The sequence below is a fragment of the Pinus tabuliformis genome, chromosome 8, assembly GCF_031772625.1.
Source record: "Pinus tabuliformis cultivar Carrire ecotype Pingquan chromosome 8, CPIR1, whole genome shotgun sequence".
Classification (NCBI taxonomy): Eukaryota; Viridiplantae; Streptophyta; class Pinopsida; order Pinales; family Pinaceae; genus Pinus; species Pinus tabuliformis.
In genome coordinates, this window is record NC_142294.1 from 726,618,713 (window position 1) to 726,637,874 (window position 19,162).

The 19,162-nt window shown below is 36.9% G+C and overlaps 1 protein-coding gene, 1 long non-coding RNA gene and 1 pseudogene across 2 annotated transcripts; 1 reads left to right on the forward strand and 2 right to left on the reverse strand.

Moving 5' to 3' along the window:
• Nucleotides 1-252: 252 nt before the first annotated feature.
• On the forward strand, nucleotides 253-2,990 carry LOC149237643 (asparagine synthetase [glutamine-hydrolyzing]-like; annotated as a pseudogene).
• A 5,276-nt stretch (nucleotides 2,991-8,266) lies between these two features.
• LOC149237644 (uncharacterized) lies at nucleotides 8,267-9,459 on the reverse strand. Its single transcript, XR_016245300.1, has 3 exons — nucleotides 9,377-9,459; nucleotides 9,203-9,289; nucleotides 8,267-8,605 (listed from the first exon to the last, which is right to left on the reverse strand). It is a non-coding gene; the product is annotated as an uncharacterized LOC149237644 (long non-coding RNA).
• An 8,594-nt stretch (nucleotides 9,460-18,053) lies between these two features.
• Nucleotides 18,054-18,861, reverse strand: LOC149237645 (uncharacterized). The gene has a single exon (XM_089366850.1). The coding sequence runs from the start codon at nucleotides 18,829-18,831 to the stop codon at nucleotides 18,211-18,213; it is 621 nt and encodes a 206-aa protein (XP_089222976.1). The 5' UTR covers nucleotides 18,832-18,861; the 3' UTR covers nucleotides 18,054-18,210.
• Nucleotides 18,862-19,162: the final 301 nt, after the last annotated feature.

Sequence of the window (19,162 nt, forward strand, 5' to 3'; positions counted from 1 at the left end):
AATTTTTTTAGGAGTAGTCTACCTAGGCGGAGGAATTGCCCGGTTTCCGTCGCAGCCCGTAATTTCTGGCTCCGGCCGTCGGCAATCCCTCCGCCCTCCGCCCTCTGCCAGCCTCCCCTAGCTCCGCCACCCTCTTCCTCCGCTCCGCATTCACTTCCTGATTTTTCCACGCAGATTGGATCAGAGCTGGCAATCCTGAAATTTCGCTGACAGATCGCCACCGCGGAGGAATAATGCCATTGCCAATTCGAAATGGAGGAATTGCCCGATCGCGAGCTGCTCACTCACCTTCCTCCTAGACTCGGCGCCTCCCGCTCTGCAATTCCTCCACTCTGTTGCTCGCCACCCAGGTACACTGGACTAACACACCATACCCAAAAAATGTCATTTGTTATTGAAGTATCAAGTTTGTTGGACTGCTTACATTTCTGGCCTGTCATATTAACTGCTAGTTTGGAGCCATTAAAACCCTGAATCATTTGTAAAAGTTCAACAGTTTGCAAAATTGCGAATGTTAGTTTTGGATTAGTTCTGGATAAAGTGCATATTCGAGGGCATTATGGATAACATAGCAGTGTTGAGGCAATGATATGGTTTGAACAAAAGTGCAAATGAAGTGGCTATTGTCATAGAAGCGTATCAGACTCTCAGAGATCGGGGCCCCTACCCTGCAGATCAGGTCGTCAGAGATCTCTCTGGAAAGTTTTCCTTCGTTCTTTATGACTCCACCTCCCAAGCTTTCTTCACAGCAGTGGTACGCTTGTCGTTGTTATCCCTTCATTTCCTTTTTTTGTTGGGGGTTTTGAGATTTTCCATTGAAATATCTAAGATAAACCCTTAATTTTTTCTTTCTGACCTGCTACATGCACATTTCCCTCTATCCTTCCTGCTACATTTCCCTCTATAATAAATAAAATTGAGGCTTCCCAATATTTTTCTTATCCATCTCTGGAATTTTAGTACTCTTTTCATCGGAATCATATTTCCTGGCCGCGCAATTGACAGGGGGGGAAATTTAAGGCCCTGCCTCTTTTATTTAATCCACAGGTTTACCATTTCACTAGCATAGACAGGTGGATCTGCTGACCCTGCAAACTCCTTCCCATCTCCTCTTTTTTGGAGTAGCTTTACATTCTTAGATGAGTTATGATGAGATCCTTTTGAAAGGAAGATTTAGCAAATTCAAATTACAAGCCTTGAGAAAAATCTGTGCCATAACTTTAGCTTTCAAATTAACTTGTGGCTTAATGGCAATGTAGAGATTTTTCCAGTCAACTGGCAGTCTTTTAGCGAATTTGCCACACACAGGTTTCAGGATCCATTCTAACTGGAAATGGTTTGATAACAGCAACATATTTGTAGTATACATTAATCTGGTTTATGGATATAATGACTAGAACTCAGTGACTCTTCTAACGTGAATATACTCTGAAATGAAGTAGATAATAGATCCTTTTTAAAACTAGAAGTAGAGTACATGCCTACTCTTTTAATATATATACAACATCTTTTTCTTTTTTCTGTTGTAAGGCACTTACTATCCTTTTGTGGTGTAAGACAGTTACTATTTTGGAAAATTTACAAGATAGACCTGTCAAATTCATGACTTTCATTAAGGTCACGGATGAAAGAAGGTGTCCCATCATTACAAATTGCTATCCATACCCTAGCCATATAGCTACAAGTCCCAAAAGCTAAAACTAACCTGGCCTACCTTACTAATCATAGTTGAGAAACACAACAGAGTTGGCCATCCAAGAGAAACCATGTAATATAAAGAATATCTACATTGCTGCTCTTGTTAAAGCCATTGTTAAGATATAGGCTTCAATTATTATGACTGTACATAGAAAAGGATGATCGAATTTATTCTACTGAACTTGATGATATGGTAACATAGTGATTCAAGTCAGCATACTGACTCAACTCAGATCTCAGTCGTTCAACCTGACTTTCTGCTTTAATGGACTCCTCTAAGTTCGGGGATCTGGTCTTGACTCTAGGGAGATCGTTTTTGACTTGCCATTTTAATATATGGGACATGATATAGGAGTTTGGCTCGTGAAAATACCTCTTTGCTAAAAGCATTTAAAATTCTTACATGATGGTTGGTATTCCTTTGCAAATGTATGGAAAAATTTTCCCAGGTCCTGCAACACTCCTATTTTGCTTACAATATTTAAGCATGAGTTATTTGCCAATGGATTTGTTCTCCTTTGTTTGGCTAGAGAGGTAAGGGGAAAATAGTTATTCAAAATCACGTGGCCAATGAACACCTTTTTCCCAGAGAAGTCTGTTCATACATCAGATTTCCATAGACCCCAAAAATGCTGCACTGAGTATTTATTTGAATAAAATCTTTCCTTAGAAATAGTGGATTTCCTGGAGTTCTGACTTGGACACTATTTTTATTTCCATGATGCTGATGGTTTAGTGCCTTTCTTTTGGGGCACTGCAACTGATGGTTGCCTTGTCCTATCTGATGATCCACATGTCCTCAAAGAGGGATGTGGAAAATCTTTTTCTCCTTTTCCCCGAGGTAATATTCGATTGCTAAATTAGACCTTATCTATTCTCTGACTGTTTCACACATCAAGCATAGTGATCTAATTTTTGTCTCTTATTTATACTGATGTTGCATTTGGCCCTGCAGGTTGTTTTTTCTCTACATCAGGTGGCTTGCAGAGTTTTGAACATCCTCTGAATAAGCTGATGCCAATGCCTCGTGTTGATAGTAAGGGGTAGATGTGTAGGGAAAACTTCAAAGTAGATGTGTTTGCCAAGAGGCAGACTAGCATGCCTAGAGTGGGTAGTGAGGCCAATTGGGCCAAGGAATTTTGATATGAACCAGGCCAATTGGGCTAATGAATCCTGATAAGAACAATTTGATATTTAGAAATATCATTTTGTTTTTTATTTGATATGTATTATTTTCATAATCCATACTGATGAAGCTGAAAAGTGAGTCAATTTTGCAATGTAAAGGTGATTTCAAAGGCTGTTACTGGCTTATACAAGTTTGCTATCTGCAAAGTTAGTTACTCTAACCTTTGATTAATATATATAGTTGACTATAACAACCCTTGAAACTAAGGTAAATAAGACACGGGTAGAAGCTGCTTGCTAAGAATAGCACATTCAATTTCTTAAATGGCTGCGATAAAACTCTGAAAAGGAGCAGCTTTATTTCAATAACATACCAAACATCATAAAGAAATGATGTAAGTGGCTTTTGTAATAGTCCATTACCATCTATTTGGTAGTCTTTTAAACATTCAATTTTTTTTTTTAATATATGAAACATATGTGTTATCATTTATTTGGGCTTTAAATATATATATGAATGTTAAAAGCATCATCTGAAGAATTTTTAATGATTTTTTTTTATTAATTATAAATTATTTTTTAATATATTTTAAAATGTGAAAATTTAATATAGCTAAAGCTGGTTAATTTAGTTTAGTTTTTCTTAGTTCATTTAAAATGATATATTATTTAAAGTTGTGTTTCCTTTATATTTAAAATGATACATTATTTTTAACATTTTATGTTTGTCAATTAGTTAAAAAAATTTGTAATTTGAGGAGTTTTTTATTATGGCAATAAGTTCTATTGTTGTCTACAACATTTCAAAAGTTTACCAAGTCTTACGCTTAATGGATTTGTAGGTTCGTAGTTCATTCACCATAAATTTGACAGTAGCCAAAAAAGGCTGAGATATCCAAAACAAGAGATTACCAAGAAACCAAAAAACCATCAAGATATACACACAACCTATAGCCATAAGAAATTAGAAAAGGTTGTCGGTGCACGGGTCCACCCCCCACGGGGTATATTTATCCTCCTTGACGATAGTATTCATTTGATTGGCCCAACTGATTTGGGTTTGCATTGGCCATGTGGAGTTAAAAGTCAATTCTCTCTCCCAGCATCCCCAATTTACAAGAAGATTGGCTTACCTTATTCCCAGTCCAATGAGAATGTAATGTGATCACATAGGGAAAGGTGGATAACAATATTTGAATCCGAGAAACCAATAGCTCAAAATCCCAACTCTTAACCACTTTCTACACAAGGGTACCCTAGATAAGTTTCTGAGTTGTGGATATGGCCAGTTGGGAATCTCCATCCACTTTGATATTAGAAAATCCTTATTTTCTTGCGCTCTGCAGACCTTGTTCTAGAGCAATAAACTCTACAAGACTACAACATTGTTGTTGGTGATTCCAAAGTTGCCAACATATATCCTTAGTATTTCCATGCCAACCCTTGAATAATCCTCCATGCTTGTTTGGGCTTGGATTTCCTTCTGCAAGCCCGTCAAAGTTAAGATTGGAAAAACCAAGGTGCGGGGGAGTAAATCGAGGAGGGGAGTTTATCATCTTGGGAAATGGATTAATTGTATTTTATGTTCCATGCTTGTTTCAAGAGTTCCCACCTACTTGCAACCAACACCACAATAGTTTGGCTCCCAAGGCTTTGTTAAGCATTTATGGATCCCTCAATCCAAGGCCCCCTACCAACTTTGGTTAACATACCTTCTCCCAAGCCACTATAGCCCACTTCCTAGTGTGCTTAGTGCCTTGCCGCAAGAAATCTCAAAATTTGGTAATGATAGCTTTATAAATCAGTGTATGCGTTGGCAATGCTGAAATTTGGTATAGCGGTAAAGCTTGAAGAACATCTTTGATCAAGGTCACATGACCTTCCAAGTTCAAAGAGTGGAAGGTCTAGTTGCCAATTCGATTTGAGATCCTCTCAAGAATGTCTTGCCAACAAGAAGCACATAAATTTTTTTCTACCTGTGAGATAATTTGTTCGTTGGTCAATGATGAAAGGTTTCTTTACTATGTTTATAAGCAATTTATTCTTAATAACACTTATTTCTCAATCACCTAGTCACTCTTCCCGTCTCCCCCTTGGATTTCATCTCAATAGTTTTCCCAGATCACAACTCTATTTTGGCTTGACTTCTCTGTATTTCAGATCTTGTGCTTGTGGATTTATCATGATAGTAAGGACCTAGTCTTTTTAAATCAAAGCAAATCTTGCTCATGCTCAATGTGTCATAAGTAAGGAAATGTCAATATTTCTCCAAGAAATCACATCCATCATGATGGTCTACTATGCTAAATCTCCCATGTGACCACTCCACTTCCTCCAAATCTTGCACTAGTTTTTCCTCTACAAAGGGATTCTTAGATAAAAACTAGAAAATATGCAGTTGGTGTTCTGGCTGTTCTTGTAAGAGAGTTAAGAGGATTACTTGCAGTTAGCGAAACCTCTGCAATCCCTCTAATAGTCAACCATTTAAGATTGGGTTCATCTTCAGCTAAATGCAAGGACAATTGATTTCTGTTTTGCTATCATTGTGTTGCAGTGGAAGTGACAAAATTGTAAATAGTTTGTTGAGATTGCCATCATTAATGCCTTGTCTGTATAATCTTCTCACATCTGGTACTCCTAAAGCAAAAAAGAAAGCTCGTTCTCTTCTTAGAATCCTTCACAGTTGGGACTCTTCAAGAACTGCTCAAACAATTCTCTTGCCCGAGACTGGCAATTCAGTCACTTCAACACACTAGTGAAGCAGCTGCCAGTTTTCCACCAATTCATGTAGGGGCCTGGCTTTTACTTGTACATATATTCTTTGGCAGACAAGAATCAAAATAAATGTAAATATCTCTGTTATTCGACAAGATTTTGTTTTGTACAGTATTTAATCAGTCATAAAGGAGATGGACGACATAGAAATTTGGGGTGTCCAACTCACCTCTATAATTTACCCTTCTAGGAGATGCCTAATCGCTCCCACATGGTCATTGTAGCTTGATGTACCTTTGGGTCCCATTGACCTGATTTGATCATTTGTGTAATTGATATAAAATTTCTATCTTATCAAACATGTATATTTGAGTTGGACTAGCTTAATTGATATGTGCCCACTTTTGCTAAATAGTACATATTTTATGTCTGGAATCTGGATTAGGTATTCTCACACACAACCATCATACCATTATCAGCAAGGTCATGACTTTTGTTTTTTAGGTTTTACTCCTTATCAGTAAATCTATGTTTAGGTTTTACCCTCCACTTTTTTTAGTGAATAGATTGAGGAATGTGATTGCACAATCTTGCTAGAATATTTCCTTGAACATGTATGTTAACCCAACTAAAAGGTTACAATTCATAAGAGTTAAAATATTTCATGCATAGTATGGAAATTTATTAATATAAATGTTTTTGCATTTATGTAATTTTGGCCTAATTAAATTATCTCATACAATATTTTGGAATGGGAAATTTCCCACCAATGTTTCTAAATCTTTTTTGTTCAGTCAATGGTTGTGAAGGAGGATTTTGTTTCTAAATCTTTTTTGGCTGAACAATGTGAACATATGTAATATGTAATGTTCTGCTAACCTTAAAAAAATAAATGTAACAATTGGAATAGTTGAGGTGAGTGTTATTGCTTTCATGGTTCACTCTGGTATGTAAAGTTTCTTGACCAACAATTTTCTTTTTTTCAAGAACATTCTCAAATGTGGTTTAGAAGAAATCTTTAGATTTTGGAGACTTATACGATGAAAGTTTTAAGAGATGTTTATATGACTACTAAATATGAGTGTTTTGAATGGTTGTTGATGTGCTTGGTTCTTGGCCATCTACTACATACCTTCTTGTTTCAGGTTTGTGGTTGTGTGTGCACTTGCCTTTTCTCTATAAATATATTTGTTTGTAAAAAGTATTTTCACTGGTTTTCCATAATCAACTTGTTTCTTTTAGAGTAGTCATGATTTTTGTCAAAATCCGGCAGAAATTTTGGGAAAGCTGGGTTATAACTGTCAAACTTTAGGATTTTGGGTATCCAGGTGGTTTTTGATGGTTTTGAATCCATTTCCACCATAAAAAAAAACCATTCAAACACCTATATGATCAGTTTTCTGAAAAAAATAATCGCCAAATTCTTACCCAAAAAAATATTCCGACGTCGTTTCTTTTTGGTTGAGAGATTTCCTATGTTACCCTTACATAATGCTAATACCATGAAAGGAAAAAAGTGACCACATCCAGGGTGCAATCTTTAAGATAAGGTAATGTCAACTTTTCATAAATTTAAAAGAATAAAACCTCTCAAAGTTGTTTGATGTAAGGTAATGAATCTATCCATAATGCCAAACCCATAGCTTCAAAAATAATAAATCCACCTATATGCTTCATAAATGCATGGTTAAAATCCATATGCTTTATAAATGCATGGTGAAAATCGATAACTGAAAATTAATAATTCCCTCTACATGCTTCATAAATGCATGGCCATCCCATGGAACTTTGTTATTTCTAATTATTATGGCCATTCCCTTTTTGAGGATACTCCAGGCTTTGAAAATACATATGCTACATAGATTGGTTTAGGATTCAGTCTCACAACAGCAACAGCAGCTAAGAAGTATGGAAGAACAATTGCAGCTTTTTGTTTCTACTAAAAAGCAATTAACACAAGACTGTAAACAAGAATTTGACTTTTGGTTTTGGCTCCATTTCCTTGTTAATATAAGCAGTCCTCATTTACAATGTCATTTTATAACATACTGCCAAAGGTTACAGAAGGACTAACAGAGAGAGTGGGGAAATTGAAGACAACATACAGTTCTGGCATCAAAGATATGCATAATCTAGCCCATGCACTTGATGAAACGTCCCTGTCAAGTTTTGAGAAGCTCAACTTAATAGTATCTAAACAGTCTTCAGCTCTAGATGATGTAAGATTCTGCTTTGTCACAATTCACAAAGTAGTGAAGTGAAGAGTGGATTTATATATATTTTACTTGTGTGCAGGTTTTGGCCATTGCTGTTTCAGAGGCTGATGCAATGCTCTAACCAACTCAGACTCTGTAATCAATATTACCAGCTATGTGTACTCTAATAGAGTAATCCTTTGCCACAAAATGTTGTTGCTTTGATTTCCTTCATCTAAGGTCTCTTTCAAGCTACCCTTCAATATCATTTTAATTTTACTGAAAACATGGAACATGCTTATCATTTGGGTTACTAACGATATCTATTTCATGTATTTTAATTGATACATAGTCACATCGTGGCACTTTAAGATCACATTTTTTACTACTCCGTTAGGAACAATTAGAAAATATTTTTTTTATGGGAATTTACACAAAAAATTCATAAACAGGAAAACTTTACTATGGCCATATATATATATATATATATATATATATATATATATATATATGTATATATAGATATATAGTTGCTTCTTGATCTGAGTTCAAATTTTTACAAATCATCACTTTTTGAGTGAATAGAAATAACCACTGCGACAGTAAAAGAGGCACACTAGAGGCTAGAGAACATAATAGCTCAAAGAAAGGAGTAGCGAATCCAATACAGTGCATAAGTCAACAGCCTTAAAAGTTTCCTCGGCTCAAATCTGTCCACTTCAATCAACAAAAATCTGTGTCCCTTCCATTTGTCTCTTCAAAGAGCATTCAAGCACCTTCAAGGCTTTTGCTATTTAGTCATCTCTTAGCTCTCTTGCAGAATGCATGTTTCCATTTGTCTTTGCCCTTTCTGGAAGGAGTTCCTATGCCTGCAAAATTCAGGATCACAAATAAGGAGTAGTCTACAAGACAGTTAACACTTTATCACAAGCATAAAAGGACAGAACATCATTCAGTGAACATCAACAAATCATGAAGAGGGCATGTTTAAAATAACATAACAATCTACTACCCTATCATATACTATTCCATGGAGGCAAAATCAACTTGATGAAGTCATGAAAATCCAACAAGATCTTTGACTAGAGGCAAGGAATCAAAAATCCAACAACAAAAAACGCAATGATAAGGTCCAAACCTCGTTGGAATTTGACCATCTAACCATAACTTTATAAAGATGTAAAATATAAAGATATATAAATCTAATAAACATCGAACCCTGAACATAGGTATGAGAACATAGTAATCACATGTTTAAGTATAAAAATCAAACATGTTGCATGAACATAAATAAGTAAAGAGATTCTATTTGACAGTGAGCAAATTTTTCAGTGACCATGAACAGATTATGAAAAAGGTATTTTCATAACAACATAACAATGGGAAAACATAAATATACTTATCATATGATAAAGGGCCACCTGACGACACCATGATAACCTAGCTTATCTATTATTTGTGCATACCTCATTGATTCCCACTAGAGTTGAAGTCCTTCCATAGATGATCAGTCATGGTAGAAGATGATGCTTCTCCACTTATTCTATAGTTACCTAGAAAAATGTCAAATGTTATCGCAAAGAAATTTTCTAGAGCATCAAGGTATATATGCACACACAATGAAAGAGTGTCAAATGTACCTGGCATGGCAGGTAAGGTTGGATGGTCTTGCATCTCCCTTTGGTCTTGGGTTATCGCCATGGTTGGGGATTGTTGCATTGCTATAAAAATAAACATACCACATGTTAAAGAATAGTGATGATTAAATACTTAAATCTAAAACCATGACTCTATTCAACACATGAAACTAACCTGGAACCATAGACATGACATTATTTGATCGATGACGTCCTTGCTTATTGAGGTATCGAAACTCAAATGGTTCATATTCTGATGGATCAACATTTAAATCAATTTCCAAACCACTGTTTTTTCTGCTGCTTCTTCTTTTCTTTATGGGGCTAAGGAAACTCTTCTTCCTCTTCAAAGATGGATCAAGAGAACCCAATCCAGGTGTGAAGTCAAAATCAATAACATGCAAATTATTGGCTTCATCCAACATTTTTTTAAGCATACCAATCAACTAGATTGTCTTTGCCAAAGTAGTAGGAGGGTTATCTAAAATGAGATGTGTATAGCTAAACAACTCCTCCCTTGCCAAATGAAGTGCCTCGGCATCTGCATCAACAACATTTGTGGCCATAAGAGTAGCATCGACATGTGCATCATGGTTTTGAGGCTCTATATTGATCTCAGGTGGGTCATTGCATATGTTATCCTCTGCATGCTGATGAAGCAATGGATTTGAATTATCCGAGTGGAAATACAACCAATTAACCTTTATGGCATGCTTGCAAATGTTTCCACGGATAGACCATGGACATTCACACGTTATAAAATCCTTATGATACCAGGTGACAAGGTATTTTTTACCTCGATCTGTCTGACTTCTCACCCAATAAGCATGGGTTATGTTCTCATGAGGACAACAATTAGTATCCATAATTTTTCTTGCTCATTCCACTGATGATTTTAGCTGCTTTTCTCTCTTGTAGTTGTTTAGAAATCCTTCTTCTTTTAAGATTTCCTTGAACCGATAACAAGGTTCAACTATTGTTAGTAACATATGCAATAACCAACCCGGATGCGGGTGGCAAATTGTCAAATGTTCGAGCCTGGAGTGATGGGCAGCTGGCGTCTTGTGAAGGCAGGCCAGGACGGCCACACTCGTAAGCTCTGCTACGCATTAATGCCTTTAAATGTTGAAGAGATGGCTTTGCAGAAGGGAAATGGTCTTAGGCATGACGACTTAAACGCCCTGTACTCTGATAAGATGGGGTTCGCTCTGTATGCATCTAGATTGTTCCGCACAGAGGTCTATTTAATGGCGCATATGATCCAGTGGTGGTATGTCTGGTCTATTGTTATGTTGTTTTATGAGAAGGTTGGGAAGAGGCCAAGCTCTGGCGATGTGAGTAGTGGCAGAGGCTTCACCTCTGTTCAGTCTGCGTTCTCTTGGCTCTTGTCAGTGAAGGGGATCGCGAGGGTCCATACTCTGGTTCCGGTTTCTATTAAGGTGGTTCTGGGTGGAAGAATTGAGGCTCTGCGTCTTGATACTTTGCCTCCCACGGTAAAACGCACGAGATTTCCCCTGCTCATGGCGCCGAGACAACGAGGGGTCCCGAGAAGAGGGGGTGTTTGGGGGATAAGTCGTCGGCAGGAGGCTCCAGCAAGAGTAATTCTGCCGCTTGCCATTGTGTCTCCTCCGTCTTCTCCCTCAGAGGATTCGGACCCTTTAGAAAGTCAAGTTCATACTTCACGCTGTACCTTCAGGTGCCGGAGAAACCATTCACGGGTCTCTCTTTTGATAACTATAATTGCAACGAAGGAAGAGGAGGACTTGGACAGCCAGGAGGAGGACGATGGGGAGCAGGCTCATACGGGTAATGACCGAGCGATGGCGGAGGTTGGTAATGCTGCAAATCCTCCTCCAGACGAAGTCAATCTTAGGGAGCCTGGCCTTGGTATGGGTTCGCTTCAGCAGCCAGTTCACCCACCGGATTTCCGCCTGGAAGTGATCGAAGATGCTATCATGCCAGAAATTGACAAAAATGCACAAGGTAAGCCTCCACAGGCTTAGTTCCTGTTTCTTCTGCCGTTCAATGGTCATGTTTTGGAGTTTTGAAGGGGTTTCTTCTCTTTCCGAGATGTCCAGTTTTTTGATTTTGGGTAGGGGACCTTCCAGAGTTCGTGGTGTCTCCAGAACTCTGGAAACAAGGGTCCTTCTACTCTCCTATGTTAAAATGCTACCAGCAGCAAGACACAAGAGGCATGCAATGGATCAATGGTTCTACAATTATGCTTGCTGCAGTTCTGTTGTTGGAATCTCTTTTGTAACTCAGAAGGCCACTTGCTACAGCGTAGCCCATGCTCATATCTATCGACTCAATCTTTGTAATTCAGGTGGCCATGCGCACCTGCCATGTTCTTCTGACAGAGGGTGGCAATTTGCATCCTCAGAGGCTAGTTCCTCTTTGTAAATATCTTTTTCTTATTTTAATACAATAGATTAGTCTTTACAGAGAAAAAAAAAACATATGCAATAACCAATCCATCCTCCGGGCACATTTTTTCCTTCTATCAGATAGAAATGTTGTTTTTAGGTAACAATGGTATGACTCAACAGCATTATTGGTCTCCTGATTTGCATGAGGAAACTCTCGACAACCTTTAACCCACATACCTAATTGCAAATAGAACGATGTCAGTCTCACTATATCACCTTTATAAAAGAAAAAAATGCATATAATACAAAAAATAATGTTTACTTACGAATCTTATCTCCAGTGACCCAATTCTTGTTGAAATAGTCTAAGAACTTCTCTTCATCTGCAAACTTGATAAAAAAATGATTGATTGCATCTTCCACTTCATAATTGAGAGTGTGTTTCATGATGAAACCTAACTCACTGAACATCTCCTTGGCTTTTATGGAACTAGTGGCCAACCGATTGACATTTTTCAACCAAGCCCTCCATACATGCCAAATGAATAAGATCACATCACAACCTGTGATCCTCCTGCCATATTCAATGCATTTTAGTGTGGTATTTTTAGAAAAAATGCAAGTTTGGTTATATAATGACAATGTTAAAGTTACCTCAAGGCACTGATTTCAGCGAGTGCATCATCAACCATGAAAGCATTGACTTTCCAATCAGGACGGATTTGGAAACACTTGCGCGTGAGCTGCTCCAGCCATATTGCAATATCATCTGAAGTGTTTCATGATGCCACGACCCATGCAATAGGCACCCCGCTTTGTTTTTCATCAAATGCTACGAGTGTATACAACTGATACTGTCATTTTCAACATTACATAAATTCAAATAAAAGTTATTAATAATTCTGAATGTATACAACTTAAATAAATATATTCAATAAATCATTGGCCTCTGAGTTACCCCATATTTATTGGTGTTAAATGTTGAATCCATGGCTATTAAGTTATTGTGCGATAGCTTGACCATTGTCTCCAACATCCACTTTGTTTGAATCCCTATTATAAAAGGGACCTCCACACCATTGGGATTTTGGTAAAAGAAAAAATCTTCCTGATGCTTTTGATACCAAAGGTTTACACTCATTTCATCCTTTTTGTGAAGTTGATAATTTCCCTTCACCAACCTATTATAGATGTTTACAATATCTTTCCTGCATAAGAAGAAATCTCTATATCGAGCTGCCACATCGATGTCAACATGTTTCTTAATGTGGGTTCTATACACTACATCAATAGGCACTCCCAAAAAGAAACAACTCTCTACATATGCAACAATGTCCCTTGAAAGCTTTGGCCTATGCAAGGCCCTGGTCTCACCTGAAGTGTCACATTGACCATGACAAGCCCAACCTTCCCCATCTTCATGTTCATACATATTGAAAGTTAATATTGCTCTATCAGGAATTTCATGCATAACTTTCATAATAAAGTGGCATTGGCAACCCCTCTTTTGCACAAATGAGGTCCTTCGTTTAGCTGGAAGATTTCCTCTTTTGTCCTCTGGACCAAATGAACAATGATAACTACACCAAAAGTTTAAATTGTTAGTACATACAAAGAAAGATAATCTTGGTTTCAAAAGATTTAAACAATATATATTTTAAATACTCACATATCATATTGCAATGTAGCGGTAGCTCTTTCTTTTGGTTTTTTTTTTTGTTTTTCGTATGAATTTACATGGAGCAATAGGATTTTCTTCCTCTCCTTTGATAAAGTCAACAACTCGTCGTAATGGGATTATAGCAACTCGATCAATACTATTGTTTTTTCTATTTATTTCCATCCAAACCAAGTCTTTACTAGAGAACGTCATTTTTGCCTTTGAGGTCTTGCACCTCAAGATCCATGATATATTGCCATTTTCTTCGCTTGCCCATTTTGAATTGATCTGGTCAAACAATATGCAAGGACATCAAAACCGAAATTTCAATCTTAGCAAGTTATCCAACATATATATATAAATATAAAACCTCTTTTATGCTTTTTTTGAGGTCTAAAATATCAATCACTCAATAATGACAAAAATAAATAGCACAAAAGGATGCAAAAAATTTGGGATGCAAGCATTTCCTTTAAGATGTTGCTTCTTGCCTCATTCACTTTGAACAAGGCATTCCTTAAAGGAAAGATTCCTTTGACAACATGAACAGATGCAATCCAATGAATGTTGGCCATGTTTTTTTAGGGTGACCATTTGCTAAGCAGGACTAGACTTGAATGAAAGGGTTTTCTACAATGTATGTTTACATCACAACTCTACTAGTAGTTTGTCCTCAAAGATTCTCGGTGCTGCCATAATATATGTGAAATTTATAGCAGGAAATCATTACACTCACATTCCACTACCCGTGGCAAAAGAGATGTGTTAGAACAAAGAAAAGGCAATGAAATCTACAATACCAACACAAACACCAAGAGCACTAGTGAAAGTGATCCGGTCCAGCCTCATCCCTGCCCTCAACATTCAGACAAAATAACCAAGTGCCTTCTCCCCATCCCAAGTGTTTGCATATCCTGCAATGATTGAATTCCAAGAAACCAAGACCTTCTCAGGAAAATTCAAGGGGGGGGAGAAAAGTTACCAACTCTTGGAAGCAAGAAAGAAAATTGCTTGAATTTGAAATGAAAGCCTATCCTTCCAAATCTAAAAAATCTTCTTGAATTACTTCAGGATTCTCCCTAGAATATCCTCCATACAACTGTTCTTTAGGGATAGCATGAGTAATGCTACATGCTTCATCTTCTCCACATACCACAATATGAATTTCCTCTTCTTCAATGCTTTCCTTTGTAAAAATTGCATTATCACAAGGAAATAAGGACACATCCCCTGCCTCTCTAGCTACAGAGAGAACATGAAAATAAGTCCTTTATATCACAGGTTAGCTTAGTCAAAACTTCATCCAAGGAGATTGTTTCATGTATATAATTATGTAATGATCACAAGTCATTTCAGTGCAATTTTGGAGTGAACTTCACTTGTGTTTGCAGTGTTGGTTTGTTTGTTTGCACAAGTGAGCTCCTGCAACCCTCTACTTGACAATGTGGGGTCTGAGAGGCCTAGTACAGAGTATAAGGCTTCTTCAACTGGATGGGTGCACTAGAGAAGAATGGTTGGACCTAATTGTTATATGATTATATGATTCAAATACTGTACCTAATTATAGTTATTAAATACCATTATTTAATAGTATTTAATCAAATTGTTATATGATTATATGATTCAAATTATTATACTAATATTTAGTTCACACACAAAGAAGTCTCATTCACCGGCGAATTTAGTGTCTAGATCATCATTATTTCATCAGCTACCCAAAGCCAGAACAAAACTTGATCTTTCGAATTTCTTTGAACATTAGTGCGGGTAATCCATCAACTCTGAGATAATGGACAAAAACCCTTGAAAAGATTAAATCAACAATAATTGGGAAATAATTAGGGAAAATTGACCAATCTTGGCACACACCTATACTGTTCCACAAAATAATCAAGATGATTTCAAAATAATTTTTTCATTAACTGTATCAAGATTAGATGAAGATCTTCATCTATGGTAGAAACCCTATTGTTCCCTGTGGCATTCATGCTTAAAGTAGCTCTCCATTGGAGGCATTGTTGTTGACTAAGCAATAGTGTTGCTTGTGGACTTAGTCCATGTTTTATTGTTAGCCTCTCTCACCTTAGTATATATAAAGGGAGGAGATTGTCTTTGTTATCACTTGTATTGCATCTTAGAGATGTGATGGTGTGATGCTGACTATTGGAGGATCTCGGAAGAACAATTATTTACTCATGTAATAGGGAAGTGCTTGTGAGAGGCATGCATAGGAGATCCCTTCCTAGTTTGCTTACTCGTTAAAGGGAAATTCGAAAATTTTCTTAATGCTTGCTGCTTCAATTAGATGGAAAAAGAGGTTAATTAGGTCGTTATCCTTTCATTTCTAACTCTCTTTTCTTTCATGCAAGTAGTTAATTAACACACTAATAATTAAAATAAAAAAAGTAAACCCTCTATTCCAAAATAAAGAAACATATTCATAATTATGTGAACTCTGAATGCTATATGAATACGATCTATTCCAAAATAAAGAAACATACACATAATTATGTGAACTCTGAATGGTATACGAATACGATCTCATTCTCTGCATCAAAATGCCAGAGTATAGACAACTTATACAGGGACTCGGAGAGAAATGAGATCGAAGATGTCTGGCGAAGTATAATCAGAAATCCCTGTTACCAAAAATGAACTATGCTCTCATACATTTTTACTCAGTGTTTCCAATATATGAAATGGTTTTTCTAGGTTGGATTTTCACATTCATTTTGTTGGAATCCATTCTTGTTACTTTAAGATTTATCTGGGACCACTCAAAAAGGTAATGATAATGATTTCAAAGTTTACTAATGTTCAAAATTTTAGATATAATAGCTAATTTAACACTCCAAATACAGAAAAATAACAATTCGATGATTGATTGGTTATATCTGAATTGCAAAGTAAGGATTTATTTTTGAAATTGAGAAATCCTCTCCATAATTTGCAGAATTGATCATTGGATTAAGGAAACATAGATAATTCTACCAACTTATACCGACTAACTAGAACGAATAGGTAAATAAGAGTTATGGACAAGAATGAGCTAGATACAGATGGGGAAACCCACTAGTAAACTTGTGAATCATGATGCTGCCAAAGTAGGTAGGGTTGATATTCTGCTATTGCCCTTGATCAGAATTTTTTTCATAGCACTTGGATTTGGGATACATGGTTCACTAGATCTTTCAATACAGATTACATTATTGTGACGCTGCATCCCACTGGAAACTCTCAGAGAAATCAGATAAAATTGATTTCACAACTAAGGTGGGAATCCTTCACAGAATATAATGCAGTTTTTAGCAGTGTTTATAAGAATATTGGGTAGCTAAATCCCAATTTAAACAACCATATCTTTTTAGTGAAAAATCCCAGAAAACACGAGCCTAGGTTTATATGATGTTCAAATTTATTGAGTACCGAGTAGGAAATTCCAACATGAATTCAAATCCCAATCTAGACATTGCATATGAAGGCATAGTATCAGAAACATTGAAAAATATATGAATCTGTCATCCTATTATTGTTAATAAATGCAAATTCATCCGGGAAAAAATGGAAATCAAACTTGGCAGGGTTAATGGCCATCTTGATTGTAGAATATTGGGGTGTAAGAGAGAAAAATAAATAAATGAGTGTACAAAATTGAAACCTAGCCCTGTTCAATAATTCCATTTAATTAATAGCTAGAATCCCACTGTATAACAATATTCGGCCAGCCACTTGAAAAAATTAATGTATCTTAATGAAAGGATGACGACCTAATTAACAATCTAATGAAAGGATGATGACCTAATTGTCAATATTTTGTTATATTGACAATTAAAAATGACCCATAGAGCTTTAAATGGCTTTCGCAGGGGATCTATTTACAACGGAATCATTAGAAAATGATTAACAAATCTATACATGAGGCAGCAACAAACTATGGAAAAAACACCTCAGCCAAAATCAGGCCAGGGGGAAAGTAAGATGGGAAACTAGCCGATTTGAAGTTATCTGTCTTGCCCAATTTGTCACAACTATTTTTTTAACAGATGGATCTAGCGAAAGAAACGCTCAAGATTCAATTGGTTTTCAAATAGAAATGGAGATTTGTGAGAATTCACCAGTGGAATGCAATCAATCAGTCATGAATACCTTTTCCTACCAGGATCCCTTGCCAAATCTATAGCCGCTTCTCATAAATGCTTTCCACCAGAAAAATGCGAGAATTGATGAACTAAGTAAGAAACGAAAATGGAGATTATTTTGTTATATTGACAATTAACAATGACCCATAGAGCTTTAAATGGCTTTCGCAGGGGATTTATTTACAACGGAATCATGGGATAATTTATGTTCATTTACACCTTTCCAGGGTAATGTTACACTATTAACACTCCAACCTATCCCAATTTGTGCTAACTATCAGTCCACTAGAATTGAAAAACTGGTTTCATACTCATGATATGCTTGTGATTTCTGCAAACAAACGCAGCTCACAGAGAAAACAAAACAAACAAGAGCACCATATACACAGGAGATTACATATCAATACACAGAGGTATCCATAACATTACCAAGGTCATGCAGAAGGATTAGTATACAACTGTCATGAAATTAGTATAGGCTACCTTCCAAATAAATAGATTAGCATGGCAGGTCCACGAGGCACATAGAATACAATAGAACAGAGTCTAGGAAAACCAGGGATCTTATTTGGGAATTTGCTAAAGCACAAAGAGAAATACTCACATACTGATTTATTTCTACATACTGTTGGGTACACCATTATAGTCAATTGCATTTCTCTGTACAAGCTAGGGTGCAGAACAGTAAGAGGAAATGGATGTGAAATTCTGAAATCCTTCCCCGTTGGCTAAATTGGCATTCATGGGGTACCCGTAACCCATCGTTTCATGAATCCAGATCTGTGTCTTGAGGAACTTGACATACTGAATGGCCTCGTCCAGCATAGAGGCAGTGTCCATTTTAGTTCCGCCGGGAACCAGAGTCTGCAGAATTTTGAACTTCTTGCTAATCCTGTGCCTCCTATGGCGGGCTGCAACACTCTGAGGATCCACCGACAGCTTGTTCGTATTCTGTGATCCCTTTTGAGTTTTCTTCTTCTTTTTTGACGCAAATGAAATCTCCTGCTTGGAAACCGAAGCCGAAGCCGAAGCCCCGCTCGTGCAACCGCTGTCTGGTGTCGAATTGGGTGCATTATATTCTTCACTGAAACAGAGCACAACGTTTGATTGGGTCGACATTGGAGAGTTGTGGAGGACATCGGGCAACAAAGTTGGGGTTCCGAGCAGAGAATTGAAATTCCCGCTGCTCTCAGATGGGAATTTCACATTATTGAAGAATAGCAAATCGTTATTGTTGAGGAGGGAATAATCTAAACTGGGCACTGAGAAGTCATAGGTTCCATACTCCATGCTATCCAAACAACCTGAAAAAGAGGAAGAGGAGGGGGCCCAAAAACTTTGAAGCGAATGGGGGTGCGATCTCTATTTATCTGTATTTGCAGGGGTGGAAAGATAAGGAGTAGTCTAGCTGCTTCTCATAAACGCTTTCTACCAGAAAAATGCGAGAATTGATGAACTAAGTAAGAAACGAAAATGGAGATTATTTTGTTATATTGAAAACTAACAATGACCCATAGAGCTTTAAATGGCTTTCGCAGGGGATCTATTTGCAACGGAATCATTTGAAAATGATTAACAAATCTATACGTGAGGTAGCAACAAACTATGTCTTCTTTCGCAG

Excerpts from the sequence above, each read along its gene's own strand:
- LOC149237645 (XM_089366850.1), bottom strand. The coding sequence starts at position 18,831 with ATGGAGTATGGAACCTATGACTTCTCAGTGCCCAGTTTAGATTATTCC.